This window comes from Carcharodon carcharias, chromosome 15 (assembly GCF_017639515.1).
Source record: "Carcharodon carcharias isolate sCarCar2 chromosome 15, sCarCar2.pri, whole genome shotgun sequence".
NCBI lineage: Eukaryota > Metazoa > Chordata > Chondrichthyes > Lamniformes > Lamnidae > Carcharodon > Carcharodon carcharias.
In genome coordinates, this window is record NC_054481.1 from 50,335,727 (window position 1) to 50,350,208 (window position 14,482).

At 39.5% G+C, this 14,482-nt stretch overlaps 1 protein-coding gene across 3 annotated transcripts in view; it reads left to right on the forward strand.

Moving 5' to 3' along the window:
* lmf1 (lipase maturation factor 1) overlaps positions 1-14,482 on the forward strand; it is a 662,806-nt gene that overhangs the window by 563,868 nt on the left and 84,456 nt on the right. For all 3 annotated transcript variants that reach the window (XM_041206706.1, XM_041206707.1, XM_041206709.1), the window contains one exon: positions 11,134-11,317. In XM_041206706.1, the coding sequence (XP_041062640.1) occupies positions 11,134-11,317 (184 nt within the window). The remainder of the gene's footprint in view (positions 1-11,133; positions 11,318-14,482) is intronic.

Consider the following 14,482-nt stretch of genomic DNA (forward strand, 5'->3'; position numbering starts at 1 on the left):
CCATCTACAAAGAAGGAAAGAGTGTTGTAATATCAAAGGCTAGACAAATATTGTATGCTTTTTATGTTTGCAAATGTGGCACATTAGGCATGGCACAAACCGAAGTTGGGAAGTACCTCACATTCTGCATCATTGTGCACAAAACATTGTCCCACTTTTTGTCCATGTTAAAATACAAGCACATTTGTCTTAAATTTGGAGATGTTACCTGAGGAAAACCAATGGATGTTGAGGTAGTTTGCTTCTATGCTTTTTGGGGATTTCTCAGTGAGATGCAGAGGACAAATAAGAGACTTCCACCCCTTGTTTTATCTCTGTCTGAATTAATGGAAAGTATAGATTGCTGCAGTGCTTCCTGGATTATAACTACTGGCATGCATGATGATGTAATTGAATACAAACTATTTCTTTCCACAATGGCCATCGGGTTATTATAAGGAACCTTTTCGCCCACCATGTGCAACTGTCCTCTCAAGTGGACCTGAACCATATGGTGAAAGCTGCATGCTTTTTGTAGGGAATGTGATGAAGATGTTGCCCCCTTGCAAAAGCAGCAGTTGTCATTTCCCTGCTATATATCTGTGCTAACGACTGCCTGATGCAGCAGATGTCTCCTGGGGGTGGCTTGAAAGGATGTGGTTGCATGAAAACTTTGTGCTGTGGTAATCCTCTTCTTTGGAAAGAGGTTTGACACAGATGTTGACTGTTGGTCATTGCACAGCAGATGGCTCAACTGTGTTGCAGCCTGCTTTGTGAAACCCTGCCCAGGTTTCATTCCTGAGGCAGTGATGAGCATGGTCAAAATTACTTGTGACGAAGATCAGTGCATTTGTTCACTCGACCCAAAAACTGTGCCTCTGCTCAATTTTACAGTCCATTTGCTACCTCCCAAAGGAACAGCCATCCTTACCTTTGTGGAGTATGATCTGAATGCCAGCAGAAACCAGAAATAGCAAAGTATTCACGAAGAATAAAGCTCAAATATCGAGGATAACCCAGCAAAATAAGCTAATGTAACGAGACAAAAATAAAAATGCAAATTTTTTCATTAACCTGCATGAGTAGCCTAATCCTTAGCTTTATGAGACATTTTTGAACAGCCCATGACCTGGAACTCCTGTGAGCTGACATTGGGTGAAGTCAAATCCAAATATATTGAATTCAGCATAGGACCTTGAAATAGCTTTATTACTTTTTCAAAATAATTTCAGTGAGGCTGTACATATCTCAGTGTTGACCCTGAATTGCCCATAGAAAAATTGGGCTTCCTGTGAATCACTCATGGGGGCTCCTGCAGAATTTAACTTGGTCCTTCTGGTTACACCAGCCTGGAGGTGGCCAGATGCCAGGCAATTCTGTACAGGGGTCACTTTAGAAACTTACTGAAATCATTTTGTACGAATGCTGCACACAAGATGGAGAAAGTTAGTGAATTGTAATGATGAGCTTTGTGGGATGAATTCACCTCTTCAAGCAGCAGACTAGAAGTTTTCCAATTCTTTACTGAAGTTTCATTTTTTTTCTCCCCCTTCATGGATGAGGTGTTTAGCTATGGCTCAGTGGCTAGGACTATTTCCTCTGAATCAGGACTTCTTCATTCAAGACCCATTCCAGGGGCTTGAGCACATAATCTAAGCTGACACTGTAGGTTTTTCCAACTATATGGGTTTGGAGGTTTACAATGGATATCAGTGACCCAAAACTCGAGACTTCACCCAAAACAACTGCACTTTATTATTTGATTTCTGTTTCAGACAGTTCAATAATACTTATACCAGTGACTACTCACCACAGGCTTTAGTAACTTGGTTTCCCAGAGAAACAGGTCGATCCGTCCTTGTCTGTTCTCTGTTCAGATAGTTAACCAGGCTATACCCCTACCTTGCCCAGCTGCAGCGATGGCCTCGAGCTTATTGAGCACCATGCTTAAATAGGCCTCTGCCTCCCGCCCTGCAATGTACACACTTTTTAATTGGCTCCTTACTCTGATAGCGATAGTCCATGATTGGCCCCTTTCTCTGATAGCAGCAGTCCATGATTGGCTCCTTACTCTGATAGTGGCGGTCCATGATTGGCTCATTTTCACCCCCGGCAACCCTCCCTAGAGCAGGAAGGTCACGACAGCAAGTTTGGCTAATCTCCTCCTAGATCTGCTTGCTTTAGCGCCTCCTTCATCTGTACCCAGTTCCATCAACAACCATTGCATAAGCGTGATTACAAACTGCCAAATTTCTACTTATTCAATGATATTCTAAACAAACAGCAATCATCAGTTGCATTACATCAAGACATTACCTTTTGACCTTTGAGTTTGAAGCAAACAACTTTACACGATATTTATAATCAAAAAGGTCTCAAACTGGGAAAAAAAACAGTTGTTGCCTGGCCTTTAACCATGGGTTACGTAACCTTTATCAAGTCACCTTCCTAATATTAGCACAAAACCGTGAACACAGCATAAAGATTCTCTGTTAACTCATTCGCAGAAGTTAGCCTATGTTAGCCTTATAAATATTGTTAAATAGTAGTAATAATGTTAAATAGTAATTGTAGGCTTTGCTTTTCCCTGTTTCCAAAAAAGCTTCCGCTATGTAATGACTCTTTTATTATGTCTGAAATGCAGCAGCTGCCCACAACACAGAAGTGCTGCATTGTCAGGAGGCACCATATTTCAGATGAGGCGTTAAATCAAGGTCCCATTTGCTCTCTTTGGTGGACATAAATGATCCCATGGCACTACTTAAAAGAAGAGCTGGGAAGTTCTCCAATGTTTCCTGTTTTATATTTATTCTCTCAACCTGCATCACTAAAACACAATTATCTGGTCATTTCATCATTGTTTGTGGGACTTCGCTATATGCAAAATTAGCTGCCACATATTTCCTACATTACAACAGTGACTACACTTCAACATTTCATTGTCTGTAAAGCACTTGGAGAGATCCTGAGGTCAGGAAACGCAGTATTTAAATACAAGCTTCTTTCTTTTGTTTCACAATTTTGTCAATAGTATCTTAAATTTTTGGACTGATATTTTCAGATTTTTGTTATAGACTATTTTTGTAATATGCATCAATTAAATGGTATTAAATTGAACAATCTCACTGTGAAAATGAGTGATTGCATAACTTAACATCTTAAAAAAAAGGAGCAAAGGTTTAAGCTTTGTTTTTACAATTGAACTCAAGCCAAACTCCAAATATAAAAAAACACAATGGCCAGTCAATTCTCCCATTTGCAAAAAGGTTTGAAGAATAGCCTAGGATGAACTTCCTCCTTCATTTAACATAGAGGAGCTGCTAGATTAAGCACATGTAATGGGAGGGCCCCTTGCATTGTAAGGCTAAATCAAGTGAGCTCAACCTTGCATCCATCACAAAACTAAACATTTCTCACTGAGATTAATGTTATTTGAGCAAAACATCGATCCTATCTGAAGTCCTTTCCATGTTTGTAAGTAAATTACTTGCACTTCTAAATTAGTTATATGTGCTGATATGATTCACTTGAGCTCCTGGCAGCAAAGGATGTGTAAATGGAAGTCAGCAAGCTGAAAAAAAACAAAACTACTGGAAATATGTAGGTCACTCACACCATACTGCATCAATGAAAATTAGCATTTATATAGTGCCTTGAAGGTCTTAAAAGTTTCCAAATTTCAAAATTTCACACTGAGCCACATGAGAAATTAGGACAGGTGACTAAATGCCCAGTCAAAGAGGTAGGTTTAAAGGAGTGTCTCAAAGGATCCTCCAGAGGTATAAGGAAGAAATTCCAGAGCTTATGGCCTAGGCAGCTGAAGACATGGCAGCCAATGGTGGGGCAGTGAACAGGGGATGACTCATGCGTAGATCTTTTGTCAGAATTTTGAACATCTGACGTTTGGACTTAACATTTTTTTGTTTAGGCAGTGAAGTTTTACAGTTGAAAATTGATGACCAAGTTAAGGCTAGTTGTATATTTATGTAATCTAATTACAGTAACAGAATCTGATAAGAAATTTAAAAGAGATTGGTTTGATGGATGAGAATTTCTTTGTTTACTTGTAAGTGTTTACTTGGTCAAAATGGTGCTTATACTGCACACCTGAAAGAAATTTATTGTATTTTCACAGAAAATATATGGCTTTAATTTTTGTCATAATTATTTAGGCTAAATTCAATGTTAGTATGCCAGAACAACTACTTCTGGAGTGCAGTGCCTGGCATTTACCAGTTGGATTGTCCAATGCCTTGATTAAGGATTATCTACACAGCACATTATCTAATGGAATGCCCCAATTCTACCTGTTTGCCTCATCACCTAACTATGCACATTGGTGGTGTGCAGGAAAAACAACAGGCGGGATTTACAGCCCTCCGTTGTTGTGTTTGAAGGCGGGTGCCTCATAAAATGCAATGTGAGGCCTGCCTGGTGCCTTACTGCCCGCTCCCCATCTATCTCCCGTTTTATAGGAGGCTGGCGGAGGTGCGGGTGGCCCGCTTGCTCTTGGGCCTATTGAGTCCCTTAAGTGGCTAATTAATGGCCATCTAAGTGCCTCTTCCAGCCCTGTTACTCTTTTGAATGGTACACATAAATAATTGGCAGAAACCACCAGCTGTCACCATGTTTTGTCTTGGTTTTGGGATCTAGATGGGGTTTCTTTAGGGTTTGCCTGTTACCCTAAGAATGCTACCATAGACTGTTACCTGAAAAAAACATTCTTGCCTATTTATAGATCAATATACATCTCAGTATGCTACACGTGGTTGTATTTCTGCTTCCCACCACATCTTGGTTTCTTAGTCATGTGACATTGCATGATAGTTACATCGATATCAGGTGCTTCTGATGTTAACCCTTTACAGTTACCATTTTACAAGCAACAAGGGGAGGCCCAGGCCAAGCAGGTGGTCCAGCAGGTTTTACTGGGCAAGCTGGTGTCAGGCAAGAGGTGGCGGGTGCCTCCTTCACCCATCACAGGCATTTCCCCACCCCAAGGTCATAACCCCCCTTTTACCCTTACCACCCCAGCCTCTCAAACCCACCCACCTCCCTCACTCACTCACCCCCCCCCCTCGCTGGGACCTGCCAGCCAGGCCCCGCCGATACTCTGGACTTACCTTCAGTCCAGTTTCCATAACCTCTTCTTCGGATTCAGGCTGTAGTCCCAGCAGTGGCCACCACCCGAACCTGCCGCTGCTGGGACTACAGAGCTGCCAGCCAATTGGATTGGCTGGTAGCTCTCTAAGGTGGGCCTTCCTCCTTAGATGGGGGCGGAAGTCTTGCCCTGAGCCAATTAAAACCCATCAAGTGTAAAATGGTTGTGGAGCGGCCAGCTTTTTCGCAGGCAGGCTACCAACAGAATTTTTTTGTTGGAGGAGGGGCAGGTAACACAGCGCCCCATGAAACCCAGCCCAGAATATCCAGCTGCCACTATTTTGTTGGCCGTGAAATCCTCACAAACAGGGTCAGGCACATAATATACCTACATACATTTGAGTGTGTGTGTGCTTTACTGAGGGAATCATAACATGTTTCGTGATATTTATTCATTAGCTGGTCTTAAGAGGTACATGTGCATATCTGGCATTCTGCATTGCTAAGGGCCTTGAGGGATTTAAAAGACTACTTTTCTGAAAAGCCATGAATCCAGATTGCTCTCAGGTAGTTGGCAAATGGAACCTTGGGGCAACATTTTGTTTTTCCAAGCTATTTCCTGGTTCTGCTGTTCCACCTATGCCGTGAAATGGGTTGCAGCGAATCCAGTCCCTTCACTAGCTGGACAACAATTGTGTCAATGGTGGGACCCAGATCACTAAGTTTGAAGTTTTTGGTTTCAAGTATCACTTCAAAAAATTGAACACAAAATCTAGGCTGACACAACTGTGCAGTATTGAGGGAGTGCTGCACATTCATAGGTGCCATCGTTTGGATGAGACATTAAACTGAGGACCCAAGTGCCCAGTTGGAGATCCCATGGCACTACTGGAAGATGGGCCGAGTTTTCCTGGTGTCCTGGACCAATGATTAGCCCTCAGCCCACATTACTAAAAAAATTATCTGGTCAATATCATGTCATAAATTTGTAGAAACTTGCTGTGCGTAAATTGGCTGCTGTGTTTTCCTACATTACAACAGTGATTATTCTTCAAAAGTACTTCATTGACTGTAAATTACTTTGGGACCTCCTGAGCTTATGAAAGACACTATAAATACACTATAAATACATATACAACTTCTTTTGATTAGTGCTACAACTGGCATTATTCCCAGATCCATAATGTTTAAATGTTTAAATGCTCCTTGACCCTGGGGTCAAAGCAAAGTTGGATGTTCTACCCTGACTAGGATCTGCTGCCAGGAATCAGTCCTTCACATTTCTAGGCTTTTATTTTTCCCTGCAGTAAAGTGATGTGAGAGTTATATTTATGTAAATTCTTTAGAGAAAATCCTCTTCAGAATACTTTTCCATGTTGTGGGTACACCTTTAAAACTGCATAGTCAAAAAGAAATTCAGGAACTCAAGTTAGTTTTATGTATACCTTTTATTCAAATGACATCATAATCAATTACATTAAAACATAAATCTTGGGAAGTAACACAATGGGAAATTTTGGGATGACAGAGACTGGGAGGATGTCCAGAACCTGGCCAATTAATCGATTATTCTGTAACAGGCAAGGAGGCTCAGAATAAAGCACTTTGCAAAATAAATGTCATACTAATTGGCTAAGTTGCGTACATCTTTATATAGGCTTCCTGTGCTGGAAGAGTTGGAGGCTGTGAGGAGTCTTTTATTGATTATTATGTATTTTACAAACATCTAGAAAGTTTGACCATGGGTTGATGCAACATTACCAATGTACACAATCCATTACACTGAGCGTTTTTTTAAAAAAACACTTCTTCCTGTGAGTCAATTGCATATTAAGCTGATAAATCATTGTATTTGAAGTTGCCTGCCGTTGTGCCTTAGTAAAATGGTAAAGCCATGAACCACCTTCAATAATATCTTTGGTCCACAGTCCAGTTGGAGGAAAAAAAGTTATGTATTCTATTTGGCACAAGAGAACTTGACATAATTTGGAAACCTTTGCTAAAATGTTTGTCATGATGACGAGCTCAGTCAAAGATCTTAGTCGAATAGGACAATGAACCACCAGATGCTCGGTATCACTAGTGTCAAGATCACTGCAACTGACTGCTATGATGGGTTCAGCACAATCTTAGATTCTCTACATTAACCATGAAGTCCAGTATATAACCCCCAACCTCAAATTTGATAAAGTAAAGGGAACCCTGTAGGATACTTCAGCTACCATCATCAGCAACATCGTCAATTAAAGCAATCAGTCAAACAATGGAAGGAAACATGTCATGAGATAAGGGGTATTCAAGCAGAATGACCAGCAGTTGCAGGTTACATATCAAAAATAGTCTAAACCTAGTTGATAACACCAGTGTATGTAGCTTTCTATGCTTTCCCTCAATACACTCCCACTGGCATCTGTAAATTGTTACTATCTTCCCAGGCTACTGCATTATCCTTCACAAGCTCGATGCTGCCTTCTGTTAACACTCCTACACAAGAATAATCGATATCAATGCTCGACAGATACTGAGCGTTTTCTTTTGAGAATGACGCGCTCTGCGACGATGATTTATTACATTTTTCTGCTCCTACCCAAGCATTTTTCTGAAATGACAGTATCTGAATGAAAATTCCCATCCTGCCTAATCTGCTGCACTTGTCCATATTCCACTTGGTGCTGCACCGTACATTGAACAAAAATAGCAAATTAAAGTTTAATTCGTTTAGGAATTACTTTAAAGTGTTGTGAATTCAGTTATGTTGTTCACGTGTCTTCCCTTGGAAAATGGTGTGGTAATGTGGAAGAATTCTCAAGATGATTAACAGTTGAACAGGCTGTGTTAATGTGATTGCTGCTTCCATGACCGTAAAACATTGATTTGGCAAAGTATTATCCTGTGAAAATACAGCGTCAAGTTCCTCCTCTACCAAGGAAGGTGTCAATAAGACAAACGCAGATTCTATACTTCAACTTATGCTAAGTTGAAGTGGGATGGCCACTGTAAATTCCAGAAAGAGTCAGCCCACCCAGATTGCCATCCAAATAAAGCAAACAGTCCAGGATGAAAAACCACCAATCGGTGTTTCCCCCACAACTTCTTGCTTAGAATTACAGCTTTAGTTTTCATGAGATGACCTTCAAGAACCAACAAATGATATCACCAACTTTCTAAATGTCTTTTGAAAGTTTTTGTTTGATTACTCCTGACTTTATTGCCCTAACTTAATTTGTCCCTTTCATTATTTTTCTTTTGCTTAAACACAGAGCCTCATAGCAAAACAGACAGAGAGGATTTGTATGCGGATAAGACTTCTATAAAGCTAGCAATGCAAAATGCCATGCTTCCATTAGTGCATTTATCTTTAGTACTTAATTGTCTCATTGTCAGATCTACCCTATAGTTTCAGTTTCTGCTCTCCTGCCTAAGCACATTTCTCTAAATACAGAAGCTCTGCCTGAAATGTGGTTTAAATTTAATTTTCATAAATTTTGAAGTCTGTTGTCTGATCCTGCTCCCTGGTTTACTTTGAGCGTAATCAGGGATTACCTTGTTAATATATTTCATGTTTCATGAGTAGAAACTGGACCGCATTGTGTCTGTCTGAGGGGTGCAAATGCAGATACAACAAAATCCAAAGTTGGGGACAAATGCCCTGCATTCTAAGGCTGTCTGAAAAGCATACAACTTGGAATTGGGTCAGCCCTTCTTACAGGTGTCCCTGACAGCCATCTAAAATGATGCATTAGGTCCCTTATAACTAAAATGAAGGGCCTAATGCCTGTTTAAAGTCCGCCCTGTGAAACTGAACTGCAACAACTTCAGAATTCTTCAACGCCCACTGTAACCACCAAACAAAAGTAGTTTTTTGTTAGAGCTAGTTCCTATAAATGTCTTCTGGAGCCAGGAGGAACAGGTGTGCCCACCCCATTGTTTTGTTGTGTCGTAGGGGTTTAGATGGGGTTTGGGCATTGTCTAGTCTCCCAAAAGTATGTTACCCGATTTAGTTCATAGTCTTTTTAACCAGAACTATTTATTTACAGCAAGTATTTATATATTTGGACCTCCACATGAGGTAAGAGCTTCTGCTGTCTTCAAGATCTCTCTTACTTCTCAGCTGTGTGATATGATATCATTATTACATCAGCATCATATATGCTTCTGATCGTTAACCCTTTACTCTGAACCCACTGGCTCCACAGTGATCACAATCACCCTCCAACCTGCTGAACCTTCCTCTCAGCACTTTCCTGCTAGTGCCTAGTATTCTCTCCTTTCAAATATCCAAGCTGCCTGTTCAAAGCTCATGCATTAAAATATAGATCAAACCTTACTTTGGGCTGACCTCAGGCTTCAAGATTAGCTCTACCTGTGCAACGCTGTATTTGGGCTCAATCAAATTTCTACTGCATGTTTTCCCCTTTTAGTGCCTTCTTTCTAGACTGACTGTTCACCGAAAGTATTCAATTTATTGAGGCTTATCATTGCTTTGACCATTTTCAGCCATCCCTCCACATCTCTTCCTCCATGACTCAGTGTTTGCCCCTTTTATCTATTACTTCCACCTCTCTTTGTAAAGTGCATTAAGCACACTTTATATATGCAAGTTGTTGTATAATAATGAATGAAATTATGGAGCAACAATGTAAGCAAAAGGTAAATAAATTATGGAACTAATGTAATGAAGTATAAATTTGCAAGACAGCAAACAATCGGAAGATAAAGGTTTTACCTATGTGTGTGAATACTGTTATGACGTGGCAGGTGATGTGAGCCAGGTGATGTGAGCCAGGCTGACCAAATCCACATGGGAAACTTGGCCATGCTATGACAATAATTTTGCAATTTGTCTTTGTTATGAGAAGATTTGTGCACTGGATTCAGAAGTAATGAGTCCACTAACACATGTAGAGATTTTAAAAATTAAATTAAAACATTTTATTAACATAAGAAAAAATTTCAAACACATACATAATATTACAGTTACTTAATACGATAACAAACCCCAAAATTCCTAATTAACCTGACGCCTAACTACATACCCTCTTTAAGGCAACAGTCCCGAAATAGATTTTAAATTTAAATAGGCAAGCCAGCAAGTTTACCACAGCCTCTATTTGACAGTGGAACTCCAAAGGCTTTCCTCCACCTTTGGTTACTGGACACAGCGGACTTCAGCTAAAGTGGCTGGAGACTTCCCCCAGGCTGTTTTATACTGTCCTTTTGGACCTTACATGGCGCCGCAACATAACGTCCCTTCCTTCCTTTTATATGTTTCTATCTTTTTAATCTGTAAGTTCCATTGTTTTACGTGTCTTTGGAAATTTATTTTCCCATAATATAAAAATATTTCGCGTTGCCAATATGGTCAAATTTAGGAAAAATAAACATACCGTCTGGCCTTGCTTATCTTGTTAGTTGCAAACATCCTATCATCACTTTGAAACCCAAACAACCCCTTCACTTATCTAAGAATGCAAATTTCCTTCACACCCTACATTTTGCCCTCATCCATGTTTACTCAATAGCATTTCAAATGCTTTTTACCTCTAACCCCTTTTGACAATTTCAAGCTTGCAGTTTATCTGACCCTAATTCACTTAAATCACACAGACAGAACCATCTACACTCACACTCATGAACCCAAATTACAATAAGCCATAATAATATAATGAAAAAATATGTTAGTTTCACAACAAATACACAGTGTAACAGATATTTAAATGCCATGCATCTGAGGATAGAAATTCCTACCAAGAGAAGAAAATTGGTTATGTTTAACACTGGATTTGTTGAAATGTTTCAGTGTAAGAAAGAAAAGACAGGAATTATGTTCCGTTATGTTATAAAACACACTGACGTACAGTATATAGAAAGAAATGGAGAATGGTTTGGTGTTTTGACATAATGCAATAAAAAATGGGCTATGACATAAAGTGACTTCATAATAATTGAACACTATATCAACAAAATAAACTGCATTATGTGTACAATAGCTTTATAATGTCACTTCCTTGGCATATTGCAGCTGTAAATCTGATTTCCCTCCCTTCTCTACAGGTCTTACTCATCATAAGTGGGAATCTCAGCTTCTTGAACTGGTTGACTATTGTTCCAAGTATTGCCTGCTTTGACGACTCCAATCTGGCCTTTCTCTTCGGCTCACGACAAGGGGGGGTCAAAGATCAAGTATCCAAGATCCAGGCTAAGGAGTCACTGGGTCAGAAACCACCTACTCATTATGGTATGTGATCTTGATTAACAGCCTTTCCAATTTTTTTTGACATATGCCTTTTCCATGAACTTTACTTTTATTCCTTAACTCATTCACTACAAAGTTTTGAATCCTTCCAACAGTCAGCCTTGATCTCAAAATGTCAACTGATGCAGACATCCCTTGCATTAAGCAGAATATACTTACTGACTTCAATAATGCTTAGCAAATAAATTAAAGTGCAATTTATAGATGAGTATGAATCTGAATTCCAAATCCAACGTAAATTGAATTTACTAGTTTGGATCAACTGCCTGGTGAATACCCAAATTTAGTTATGAATCACTTTTATATAAAATTTACAACACAGGAACAGGCCATTCTGCCCAAATGGTCTATGCCGGTGTTTATGCTTCACATGAGCCTTCTCATTCTTCAACTTACTCTATCAGTAAAATCTTCTAATCCTTTCTGCCTTAGGTTATGACCCCCCAGTTTGGACTCCTCTCTATGTCTACATCTTCTCTATGTCTACCCTGTCAAACTCTTTCAGAATTTCAAATACATTTTTTTAGGTCTTACCTGAGCTTTCCCTTTTGAGAAAAGAGCCATCAGCTGTTTAGTCTTTCCTGGTAGGTGTACATTTTTTTATATCTATTTATCACGGTAGATGTTTTGAATCTGAATTATTATTCATATGTTCCTCAGTTTTCTTTGCTTCCTGCAGAGTCAGCCTGTTCTATATTCTATATACCAACTTGCCTGAGTTTTTCAGTTAAAACAAGTACCTGTGTGGAAGCAGCTTGAAAACTGTTTTTGTCAAACTTCACCAATATAACTGAAGTAGTCTATGATTAGCATCTTTCATTCGTAACTTCATTGAAGAAAAAATAGAATGCAAAGTTGTCTTCCCCACTCATCCTTTACCTACATGATGTATAGAACACAAAAACAAGAACTGGTTGAGAGGCACTAATAGTTCAGATAGATAGCTCTTAATTTTGACCTTTCTCTTCACTTATTTGAAAGTGTTGATGCCTTATGAGAAACAGTTACCATGGGCATGATGTATATTACAGTAGCTCAAGCGTTCTTCATTTCAAAGGGGAGATAGGAGCAGTTGGCTAGTTATGCACATGCACAGACTCTTGCAATCCTTTCTATTCTTTCTTTCATTTTCTCATGCATGCACTTGGATGTTACAGGATATGAACATTCTGATTTTCCACTTTCTAGTCCAGCATTGTTGAATCAAAAAGCAGTGCTCCCACTGTCACCCAATTGAGATCAGAAGTAATGCACTGTAAAAGTTTAAGCTTTCTCCTCATAGTTCACCAAATCATCTTCCAGTTTGACTTTTTTTTCCAAAATAAGCCTGTTACACATTAAGGAGTAACAACAACATTATATTGTCACCATGGTTGCTTTCATATCATTGCATAATTGTTTTCAAAATTGTAATTGCTCACGTGTGTCACAGTATATGTGCAATTAAAACATTGTGTTAACACCTGTGTCATTAAGCAGCACGTTTTAAACGTATGCTATTACTCAGTGAGTACTCCGTGCCAGTCTAGCAACTGAACACTTGGCTTCGTGCTGTCACTATGGCTCATTATTTTGCTTTAATGACCAATATATCAAGAACGTGCATTTAATAAATATTCATTTATGGCAGTTGTGCTTTGGGAAAAGTTAATTTACCAGACCCCGAATGTTAATGTCTTTGGATTGAAATTAAATGAAAGCCAGATTTGCTTCAGGTTACATTGAGTGATTACTGTTGAATTTTATAGTTACTAAAATTCCAATTTGTAAAGAATGCAGTTTTGATTTGATAGTCAGAGCTTTGAGAAAGGCAAGAAGCTGTACCACTGATACTGTTTCTTTCTCCCCACTCCTAAAGAGTGGCAGCAGCCTTTTGCTACCTCTAAGTTTGTCATGTATGAATGTGGGCAGTCAGTGGGCTATATGGCAGTGAAACCAGAGTGACATATGGAAATGTGGAAAGGCTTTTAAATACCATACTGTAGATATAGCAATAACACCTTCACGATTGTTGCATTAGACCCATAACAGCTAATCTTAAGGCAGCATTAATGCCTTAAGGCAGCATTAATACACCCATAACGAATCACTATATTTCCTGTCTTAGTTACAGCAGGAAAAGCAGAGTATAAGTCTAAAAATGATGTGTGAGACCAGAACCAGTGATTATTAATATAAGGTAGTCACTAATAAATCCAGTTAAGAATTCAGGGGAAGCCTTTTACCCAGAGAATGGTTAGAATGTGAAACTCTCTGCCTCAAGGAGTACTTGAGGAGAATAGCTTCCCTTTTAAGGGAAAGCTAGATAAGCATGTGAGAGAGAAGAATTGAAGAATAAGATATGTTGATGGCATTAGGTGAAGAGAGATAGGATGAGGCTCGTGTAGAGCCATGATGGACAATTTGGACTGAATTACCCGATTCTGTGCAATTAACACTTTGTAATCAAATTGTACTCCACTAGGTATTGCTGAACACACAAAGCCTTTGCGCTGAAACACCATTGACTAAGTTCTATTTTTTAAAATTTATTCTCAGAGTGTGGAGTGATGCTGGGAGACTGCATTTATTGACTATTCTTAGTTCCCCTGAGAAAGTAGTGATGGACAAGAGTGCTCACACAATGACGTTATGTAGAGAGCTCCAGAAATTGACCTAGCAACAATAGAAGAATGGGGGTATATCTTTAAATCAGGCTGGTCAGAGACTTAGGGAATTTTTGAAGTGATGGTGCTTGCAGAATATTGCTTTTCATGTTCTTGCTGGTGGTCAAGATTGCAGGGGAGGGAGGTGCTGTCAAAATAACATAGATCAGGTTTCGCAGAGCATACTGTAGTTGCAGTGAGTGGATTTTGAGCCTGTTCATGGGCTGCCAGTTAAATGAACTGGATAGGAGCGAGCTTCTTTAATGTTACTGTGGTTGCACCCATCCAGAAGAGTGATGAGCTTCCATAACACTCATTGACACCTGACTGTCATTCTCTTGTTCATGATGATCATTACCAGGCACTTATGTTCCCCATGAATTGTCAACCCAATCAGGGCTGTTAGCCATTTCCAGCTGTAGGGAAGAGTTGTGAATGAGAATGCACAATACAGAGGCATCCAAGAAACACCCCAACTCCTGACTTTATGACAGAGGAAAGG